General features: G+C 32.0%; 1 protein-coding gene across 3 annotated transcripts; it reads right to left on the bottom strand.

The window, feature by feature from the left end:
• Positions 1–1,228: 1,228 nt before the first annotated feature.
• LOC113849320 (AT-hook motif nuclear-localized protein 9-like) lies at positions 1,229–8,711 on the bottom strand. Of its 3 annotated transcripts, none has more exons than XR_003502092.1 (6): positions 8,335–8,586; positions 6,958–7,437; positions 3,986–4,053; positions 2,964–3,095; positions 1,984–2,285; positions 1,229–1,879 (listed from the first exon to the last, which is right to left on the bottom strand). XR_003502092.1 is itself a non-coding variant. In XM_027479154.1 (6 exons), the coding sequence occupies exons 2-6, from the start codon at positions 7,376–7,378 to the stop codon at positions 1,640–1,642; spliced, it is 1,023 nt and encodes a 340-aa protein (XP_027334955.1). In that variant the 5' UTR covers positions 7,379–7,437; positions 8,335–8,711; the 3' UTR covers positions 1,229–1,639. The 3 variants fall into 3 exon arrangements, 2 of the variants coding, with proteins under 2 accessions (XP_027334955.1, XP_027334956.1); XM_027479154.1 differs by having other exon boundaries at positions 1,984–2,145; positions 8,335–8,711; XM_027479155.1 differs by lacking the exon at positions 8,335–8,586 and adding an exon at positions 8,196–8,309 and having other exon boundaries at positions 1,984–2,145.
• Positions 8,712–11,002: the final 2,291 nt, after the last annotated feature.

Genomic DNA, 11,002 nt, shown 5'->3' with positions numbered 1-11,002 from the left:
GGCCAAAAATGAATGACTTTTCACAAATTTAACAACTAAATGAAAATAAAAAAAATTATAAATTAAGTGATTAATACCTGTAGTATTAAAAAAAATCTACTGTGCTATGCAGTACAAAAACTGTATAGTACGAAAAATTATGAATCAAAGATTCATTTGATTGGTTAAATAATAATTTAAGAAATGAATAAAAAGTAACAAAATAATGGAAATCAAGTTGTAACGATTTAAAAAGTACCGTCTTTCACACTTTGGAGTTTTTCCCTTTAAAAGAACCAGGGAATCTACTCTCTTTTTACTAGTGATAATTGATTTTCAACAAAAATTTATAAAGTGAAAAAACAGAACTCTAAAGTAGTGTTTCCCAACTCATGAAGATTTAATGAAAAATAATCAATCAAAAAGAAAAAATAGTTTAATAAAATTCACACACATGGTTTTAAATTATAATCGATAACCACAATTACTATTCTACAATAGTTTTTGAAGTTCCAGGTTTCCAGCAATGCAATTGTGACTGCATTTGTCCAACAATTTCAGTAAGGACAAAAAACAAAGGGTAATATTATATGCAAATATTCAGATATAACTCCGTCCTTCTATCAATCACAACGCAAATACCATTATAACGTCTATCTTTTATCAATATTCATGCCAAAGTGACATTATTACTCAATGCCACATGATGTCAAAGAGGATAATGCTATGTTTGATGTTTCGTCCTTTGTGTTGTTACACGTTTACTCTACTGCATATTTCAGAAAACTTTTGTTACATCATACAATCTTAATGCTATGAAAATTACATTCTATTTCTTCCAATGGAAGCAAGTTATTCTTGGGACCAAAAACCTACTCTTCTGATTGTATGTGACATGGGACATTAGATACCAGACCAATAACAACTCACAGTTCAGCTAACTCATAGCTACAAGGATCAAATCAGGCAAATAGGGTCCGAAGACCCGAAAAACAAACTTTCAAAGGGAAGTTGATGCCTAAACTTCTACAAGTCATCCAAATGACCATTCTTAAGTGGCATGATTATCAAGAAAACATATGGATGGTTGGAAAAAGGGTGTGAGGCATTAAGAGAGAATGCACATTGGAAAACTGCATAGTAAGGTGACATGGGCTATATAAATCACCAGTCACTGTTGAGTTCAGTTAATTTTATTCTCAGAGATATTCACCATGAGAACCATTTATTTTATAACACCCACGACTAATACACAACACTTCCTATCATGTATTCCCATGAGTAAACCTTCATGCACCCTTGTCATTGCATTTCAAGAAACAACAGTTCAACAACAAAAATCACATGAGATGATATCATAATATATGCCCCTACACCACAGCTCACTGTCAAATTCTTCCAAAGGATATAAACAACAGTGTACTTAATCAAGACCACAAAATCTTCAAATTAAAATTCCTCACAGCTACAAAAATATGAGTACCCTAAAGTCAATGATATCATAGGTGGATAGGTGGCATTTTATCAAATTCCAAAAGTCAGCTGGCTTCTACTCTGCTGTTGGTACTTCCCATGCTGTCATTACTACTACAGGAAAATTAGATGAGTGACCATGAATCTGAAATATATACTCAGTACTAGTTGTGAGCTAAATAAATCGTCACCCACGCATTAAATCAATATCAATATGGGAATTGCGCATGTCCAATGGACGCGATGCAGGCCAAGGACTTAAAGAAGAGGTTGGGGTAAGATTCTGATTTGGTGAAATGCTATTCACTGCAACTGGATTATGAACCACCTGATGATCCGTCTCTATAGCAACTTCTGCAGCTTCAGAACTTTCTTTTTTCTTGATCTTTGTCTTTGATCCACCCCAAATAAAGCTCCCAACTATCACCTGCAGTAAAAAAAAATCCAGATTTAATATGTTGCAGATTTGGATGTGAGAATGATGAATTTCATGACATAATATCCTAGCAGCAAGTAATAAAATGTAGTTACCTGAACCGGACTGGCTGCAATCAGCACTCCACCAACTCCTCCACCAATGACACGGCCATCAGGACTTGCAAGGGAAACACTTAATCCACCCGTTCGACCACGGGGACCACCACTATCAGCAACCAAGTAAGAGCCAGACAGGCACAATATCTCAAAACGCCCCTGTTGATAGATAAATAAAGATAGATAACCTCTACTTGATAAAGAGATAGAAAAAAGAAACAAAAGAAAATAAACAGGTCCTGAACCACTTTAGATGCTGCTTGGTTTGAGAAAAGTTGAGTAAAATCTGAAACTGGGAACTATAAAAGAAAGCAAACATCTGTTATGACCAGGAACTAGAGCTATTAAAGCCGGCAACTATAGACATTTCAAATTTGAAATCTGATACTAGGACAGCCAAGTACTTTTTTTTTTTTTTCAGTAGAATACTAGTTTAATAGCATTTGAGCAACTTGGCCTATCACATGCTACACGTATGTAGACACTAGATACAAACATAGGAATGCATTTATGAGCTATAATATTTTCCGAGTAAACTATGGTCTCAATGGTGTTTGGCATTTTAAAAGGCTATACAGTACATGCTCCATAGACATGAAACAAGCTTAAAGAAACCTGAACAGTCTTAGGGTGTGTTTTGATAAACAACTTTAATTAAATGTTTATTCAACAAGTTCTTATCACATTCGAGTTTGTTATAAATTTTGTAAAATTTATTGAGATTAGCTAAAAAGAACTTAAAGGAGTCAATTTTCATCAGTCTAAGTAACTCTGTAGAAGCTATACACAACACTCCCATTATTTCCGAAAACAATGTTAACTTCCTTGCATGAAGAGAACTCTTAAGCTAAGCCCTTGTATCAATTTGATTAGGAGCACGTTGCAAAAGAGAAAATGTGGGTATCTGTAACAATCATAATTATTCATGAACCTAGAAGTGTACCCAAACATAGACATCCATTAAGAAAGTTACAAACCTCATATGTGACAGTGCCACCTGAGGTTGAAGGCTGACGAAGTGTCACAGTAGAAACAGCACCATTGGCTGACAAAATACATATAGCTCTAGGCCCCTGTTGAGAAAATGCCACGAGTTTCGTTGCAATGTCCTACAGAGAAGAAAAAAGGCACAACTTTCAAAAAAGGTATTTTCAAATACTTACACATATGACACGATGTTAAGACCATCGACACATTAAATCAGTAAAAGAAACATTAGATTTCCAAGAGCATATAATTACATGTCTCATGAAATTATTTTGAGGGCAAGTATCATATCATATGCTTTGATGGTTCCACGGAAAACAGAGCAGAACTTCGACATAAAAAATGAATGACAGACAAAAAACATAGTTCACAATTGCATGCATTCCCACATTATTATTTTCTTTACTATCATAGGCATAAATATTGTCATAATCATAGGCTTTGGCTTTACTGCATTAACTTTTAACTTTAAAAGGGAAAATAGTATATATAATATTGACAACTATTTAGAATTTAATACTCCTTCCATCTCAAATTATTTGTCTTTTAAGGTAACGTACCTACCCTAAGAAAATTATTAATTGCAGCCATTACTATGATAAAATAGTTCTCCTTGATTAAAAGGGAACAAATCCATTGATGTTACCCAAGACCATTTAAAATAAGAGACCAGAAATACCAAGTAGTTGTTTGATTTGCTATCTCTTTTCATTTTAGTTGATATGTTTTCACCAATAATTGCAAAAATGATACCTGGTTAAAGTTTGTTTCCTTTCAAAATTTAAGTGAAGGAATTGGGGAAAGAATGGCTTTTCAACATTGCTTCAATGAAGTATAAAATCAGGAAACAAAATGACAAATGAGGTAGCATTTTTAATTATTAATGAAAACAAATAAACTTAAAATGAAAGTAAAAAACAAGGCAAACACACCCTGGATGCGCTAAAGTTAAACTTTCAACATATACTAAGAAAATAGAAGATTGAAACACTGCAAAAAGTATATGGCATACTTCTCCAATTGCAATGGTGATGATATGAGGAGTGAAACCCATCCCAGCTGAACCAGACATCAATTGACCTGGCAATAACCACTCAAAAACATCAAACACAAAAGTATATATACTTAAATCAAATTAAGTCAGTCCCTATTACAAACAGCTATTACAAACAGCACAAGTAAGTCCTTATTAAAGACATTTGACTAATTTAAAAAGTGCAGATAAGTAAATTTGTTAGTTTCTTTGCCCTGTTATATTAGGCAGATGTAAAGGTAAAAAAAACAAATAAAAGAGCAGAATTCAAACCCACTTTGGGTCAGATAAGTTGTAATGTTCATTTTAAAAAATTACAATCAATGTAAGAATTAGAAATATGAAGCATAGGTACCTATAGCATTTTGCAAGGACAAAGATAAATCAAAGATCTTTTCACTCATGCCAAGAGTCACACTACTTTACAAATGTTATCTAGCTGATACCATGAAAATGCTTTCTAATATGCATACTTGCCCCCTCCCAGTTTTTACCAATTACAAGTCTGCAACTTTATTTTCTACCAATGTTGCTTCCCATGCTCAACTTATTACATATTGTGGTGCAGAATTCAGTATTGGCTGCATAATAATATCATACACCCAACTTACTATATTTTTTTTTCTACCACTACACACATTGGATATAGTTTGATGAATATGGATCCAGTAATATTATTGAATAACATAATATAGTCACGCAAGAGAAAGAAGGATACTATTTCTATCAAATTCAATTGGTAGGTCCTATAACCAACTATGGTAAGTCCTCGATTGATAAAAATCATATCTTTTCTCTTCCTAACATGAAAATATCATATGACTTAATGACATGAGAGAAACCAAATTCGTAAACTAATAATTAGCCAATACAGCTTTTCCTAATATCCATACTATCATTGTCCATTATAATTATCATCATTATTATTATTAAGAAAATATTAACATTAATCTTAATTTATTTTAAACTTCTAAAATTATAAGATTTTATTTTAAAAAATAATTTAATACATTGAAAATATAATATATACTTTCTTTCTCAACAAAAGTTTATGAACTTTTTATACTTAAAACCAACTTTAAAGACTAATATTAACAAAACTATTATAATTAGCATCAAGATTAGTAATTAATGATGAAGGTAATAGTTGATTCCTATTTTTCGAGAAAGTTTATACTTCTATGTAAAATATGTACCATTCCAAATTTTGGACAAGAATTAAGAAAGTCATTAAAAATCATTGATCATAGGGGCAGCCAAAATCAAGATTGGGAAAATTTTCAATCACAGCCAATTAAGTAAGGTTTGGTAACATTTTGCAAAATTTTATTCTCAACCTAAATCAAACCAACCCAATCAAATACCATTGATTTTAAGCGTAGTATGAATCAAGTTTGGGAAAAAAATTCGATCACAAACAATTAAATAAGGTTGGATCATTTTTTGCAAAATTTCATCCTCAACCTAAATCAAACCAACCCAATCATGTTGGGTCATCAAAGTCACATAAATATTTAAATTCTTTTGAATATCCATGAAAAAATAAAATTTAAAAATAGGGAATTTCAAGCTCAATGAGTTTAAAATTTATCAATTCAAGACCTGATGCAAACCAATCAGGTTAGGGAGCTTCTACCTAATTTAACCCAAACACCCAACCCATTCCAGTTTTTAAAGTTAGGATAGAGTGAGTTCAAAGGTCAACCTAGACTAAGTAATCCCTACCCTTAGTTGATTATAGCAAAATATAATTACATTTTGACGAAAAAACCCTTTCACTCCATCCATGCTCTCTCTCTATCACACACACACACACAACTTAGTGGATATATCAAAAAACAAAAATAAAATAAAATAAAATAATGCATTAACACACACACAAATTATAAGCAGATATGTGTTCATCAAAATTATAAAAAATTTAAAAAAAAGTCACGTTGCTTAGCGCTCAATTGTTAAAGCAGCTGAGTGCTGACATGCACGATTAATTTATTTATTTGTAGAAATTAATTTATATAGAAATCAGCAAAATTTGGGTGCAAAGAAACTAATATTTTATACCAAAGTTTATTGGAACATAAAAGTCCTTGTTAATTCAATTCATTTTGATGTCAGAATGCAAACATGGAAAGAATAAACAAACAAACCATATCTAAAAAAGAGGAACTCTGTAATTTTAAATACCACGAAATGCTAGAGCGTTTCAACACTTTGGCCGAAATATTTTAATTACAAAAGTTATGTTAATCTTCAATAAAAAATAGAAAAAGAGATACAGTCAAAACAATCAAGCGTTTCAACACTAGTCTCACAGCAAAACCCACAAATAATTAGTACCAATATAATAATCTCAATAAACCACAACTTTGGAGAGATTAACCCTTCAGCAGACATATCATCTATCTTGTAATCAGCAAAATTGAATGCAAAGAAATTATACCAATTCATATTGGAATATAAAATTCATGGACTCATTAATTCAGTTCATTTTGATATTAGAATGCTAGCATGAAGAAAATAACAAACATACCTTATCTCAAAAATAGAAAAAATATAATTTTAAGACTAGGAAAAACCAGGGCGTTTCAATACATTTGCTGTAATACTTTAATTGTAAAAGTTACCTTAATCCTAACAAAAAAAAGTGATGTAACAGCTGAAACAATCAGTTGTTTCAACACTTCATAACAAAATTCATAAATAATTTTCTTAGAGTAATCTCAATAAACCAAAACTTTTGAGAGCTGAAGCACTTTACACACAAACCATCTATCATGCAATCAGCAAAAATTTTGTATGCAAAGAAAGAAATCAATAGTTTATACCAAATTAGAATGAACAAAACGACACTTGGATTTACAAAACCAGCAACATCGCAATCTCAACTTCAAATTATAGTCACTTCACTTTGTAACCACAAAACAAAATAAAGAGCTGAGATAGAGATTTACCAAGAGAAGCCAATTGCTGCTTCTTCCCAGACCCCGGCGGGCGACCTCTACCGCGTTTCTGGCCTTGTGTCAAGGCTCCGGGATGGCTAGCCGGCGTCGGAGTCAATGCCAATGACACGGTTCCATCAGGGCCATATTTTCTAGGCCTCCCTCTCTTCCTTTTGACAGTTTCGCCGGGCACAGCACCGGAAGGAGCACTCACATTGACACATGGAGAAGAAATTCCTGAAGATTCTAATGGTAATGTGGATCCAATTGTACTACCACCCCCAATGTTTGTTGGAAATGGTAGATTGGGATTAGACAGTGGACGCATACTAGGTGAATTATGCAATTCAGGTTGTGTTCCAGCACCAGGTATTCCTCTCTGCATATAGTAAGATGCAGAACCAGATAATGCCATTTGATCTCCTCGATCCATGCATTTACTTCAAGTTGTTTCACAATCTTTGAACCCCCCAATATTGATACCACCTAGAACTGTCCTCATATGCAGCCAATGATAACAAATTTTGTGGCAAAAGAAAAATGCACAAATCAGAAGAAAACCTTGAAATCCAATCTACAGTTACTGGCAAGGGTGTCAATAAGTGCTTAAATTACATTAACAACAACAAAAAATATGTTCTTCAAATCAGAATTGGAAGCTTCCCATAGACGAAGTTTCACAACCATGACACCCAATTGAAATATACATATGAAGGAAAAGAAAGAGACGCAAGACTCAATTAAAGGCAACAACACATGCAAAAGACAACCAAAAAGTAGAAAGATAGATCAATGAAAAGAATGGAAAGCCTATAGCTAGAAAGCAATTCACACAAACAAGGGAAACATTCTACTAGACCAATTAAAGTGAAGACAAAAAGGGAAGCTAGTTTACAGCTTACCAAACTATATACAAACAACAAAAAGGCTTCACATTAAAGATAAAGACCTGGTGAATTGTAAAAGGCCCTCTCTCACCAACCCATAACCAAACCTTCAACACCAAGCAATTTCCATGGTAACCCCATCACCATAACCATATCCATAACCCTCTATATAAAGCTCAACCTTTGATGCCAACAACCCAGAAAATCAAAAACCCAAAAAGAGTTTTTTTTTTTTTCCTTTTAATTACTATTCATTAAGAAGAAGCAATTACTTCAAGTCAAAATTATAAAACATTTCAAACCCAGTTTCAAATGCCAGACAACAACAAAACAACTTACGAAACCCACATGGAAAGCTACAACCTTGATGAATTAGGTGAAGACTAGAACATATTTCACCCCCAAAATACAAGTAACTGAGAATGCTACGAATGCATGTTGAATTTCACTTCAGACATTGAGAGAAATGAAGAGACAGAAGAAAAGGAGAAAAAGTACTAACATGAGAGGAGAGAGAATCAAAAAGAGATGTGGTGATGGTGGTGGAAGAGGCTTATGAAGAAGCCAGTAAGAGTTGAAAAACGTTCAACGGTTTCATGGGGAATTAAAGAGAGGTGGGTGACAGAGGAGAGAGAAAGAGATAGAGGAGTGTGTGAAAGTGAGAAGTGAGTGAGTGGAAAGAAAAACTGAATGAGAACAACAACAACATTAACTCAGGATGAGAAAAAAGGAAAAACAAAACATGAGTATTGAATAGTGCTGTCTCTCTTTCTCTCTCTTGGTTTGTGTCAGCTGCACAAGTCCTTATCGGATTGCATATTTTTCTAGGGCTGAGGGTCTCAGATTTCTCTCTCCTAGTTGGGGTGATGAATCATGACTGATGATCAATTATGCTATAGAGCTAGCTATATGCTGTACTCCCTGCATTTCACAAACAAACAAAACTTCAACAGAAAAGCACTTTTCACTTTCGATTTGGATTGGATAACACTCAATAATTAATAATATTATTATTATTATATCATTTTCTTATTTTATTTTTAATCATTATTTAAGTTTTAGAGAATTCATGAATTCAATCATATTTGAACTGTAACCTGTCAAAATCATATAAGAGTAATGTTCAGTGAGTAAACTTTGCCCATGTTGCCAACTTTGAATATTGCAATTCATATTTTTAAAAGTTTATGCCTAATTACCTTCTTTACTCAAAGGTCAAACCCACTTGTAGAAAACAATCAGGTGTAAAATAAATTAATCTTTTAAACCTTTATTGAATTTAAGTTATTATTAATAATAACATTTTACTAATAATTTCTTATTTTTAAATAAATATTTAAATTTAACATGATAATAAGAAAACCAAAAAATAAAATAAAATTAAAAGAATCAATGGAAATGAGTTAAATATGATGGACCACGAGGGCTATGAAGCGAGGCTGTCCACGCGCTGTAGACGAATATTCCAAAACAAAATTCAGGGGGCAGATGAAAAATATCTAGGCAAGTTCAAAACTAATAATGAAGTGCTTAGTAATTAAAGTCAATCAATAATAATTAAATTAAAGCTTATTAATTAAATTGTATTTCCTTATAACTATTATAATAATTAAAAAAGAAGTGATGGAAAATTGGAAGGGAAGAAGCGCGTGTAAAAGAGAGGAAGGTGGTGACAAACAAGTTGTGACAGAGCTGACTGAGTTAGAACGGGTTTGCCACTCTATCACTGACTCAGTCTCAGAAATATGGCTGACTTTGTTTGCATGTGACTCCTCTCTCTCTCCTCTCTCTCTCTCTCTCTCTCTCTCTCTCTCTCTCCTCTCTCTCTCTCTCCTCATTCACTGTTCACTGCTCTCCCCATATTGTCAATGGCCCATCTCACCACTCAACAAAATATCTTTCAAAACTTTTCTTCTCTTTCTTCACCTCCATCACACAACCAAGAATCTCTTCCCTATTCACCCCTCTATCTTATCATTTTTCATTTTATGCAACTTTTTTAAGTCATCTTAATTCTAAGATTTTAATTTCCCAATATATTATTTTCTCTCCAAAAATATATATAAAAAGCAACAATTTTTTATTTTAATTTATCATCAAACATGTGAATAAATTAGCCTATGTTACTCTAGTTAAATACATGTTAAAAAATTATATTATTTTGTTGAAATGTGTGGTTAATTTAAATACATGTTTATAAAATTTTTAAGTTAAAAAAGCATACACACGAGGAGAGGCAATCACTTCATAGAATGTTTGTTAGGTGAACAGTTATTATTAAGTTAAATTACAAAGGAAATTAGAATAGAAAAAAAAAGTACTTTTATGCTAAACTGATATTAAAAAAAAAAACTGTAGACTAAAAGAATTAACATCACAAAAGGCAAAAGCAATCTGAGAAACAGACATGGCATTTCATACTTTCATGTTAGTCAACACTAATTTCTAGTGTTCTTCTTTCTTGCAATTTTCAAATAACATTCTAAATTTTAAAATTAAATATTTAAATATAATATAGTTTTATAAAAATCATATTTATTATTTTAAAATTATAACAAATATTTTTTAGTAAAAAATTATTACTATTAATTTTTTAAACTCAACCTTCATCGAGGGTTTTCCAATTTAAAAAAAAAGAAAGAAAATAGATTAAGTATTTTAACCCCACAAAACGTGCAATTAAGATGACAATCTTCTATTTAAATTATTGACCGTTAATTGTCCTCGTTGTTCAGCGGTCAATAATTGCGACATTGCTTGAGAAGGTACTCGTGGCAATATATACAAGAATAATACCTAATCATTTCATAACAAATTAAAATTAGTATTATTCATTTAACTTAATTATAAAAAATAGTTGTCATTTTTGTCAAATTTTAAAAAGTAAATTATCATTTCTTTAAATTAAAACATTACCTTAGCATACACTTATTTTCATCATGTTCAGTGTTTTCCTTTTCAGAATCCTGTTTAAGCTGCTTGCAACATCTAACTGTTATCGAATGTCCAAAGTGAAGATATAATTAAAAATAAAATCTTGATTTGGCCCACATGGGATCATGAATTAGATTCCTCTGTTCCAGATATGGAAGTACTTGAAATCTGAGTTAATAGTATAATATCCTAAACTTGGAATACTACTTTAATGTTTTTTTATTGCATTTCACGAC

Source organism: Abrus precatorius, unplaced genomic scaffold, assembly GCF_003935025.1.
Source record: "Abrus precatorius isolate BTA unplaced genomic scaffold, Abrus_2018 Scaffold9, whole genome shotgun sequence".
Taxonomy (NCBI): domain Eukaryota; kingdom Viridiplantae; phylum Streptophyta; class Magnoliopsida; order Fabales; family Fabaceae; genus Abrus; species Abrus precatorius.
This window is presented reverse-complemented; position numbering and strand designations above follow the sequence as displayed.

Coding starts and splice junctions, on each gene's coding strand:
- LOC113849320 (XM_027479154.1), bottom strand. CDS start 7,378: ATGGATCGAGGAGATCAAATGGCATTATCTGGTTCTGCATCTTACTAT. Junction 2,146..2,963: donor GTGGCACTGTCACATATGAG/GTTTGTAACTTT, acceptor ATCTATCAACAG/GGGCGTTTTGAGATATTGTG. Junction 1,880..1,983: donor TTGCAGCCAGTCCGGTTCAG/GTAACTACATTT, acceptor TTTTTACTGCAG/GTGATAGTTGGGAGCTTTAT.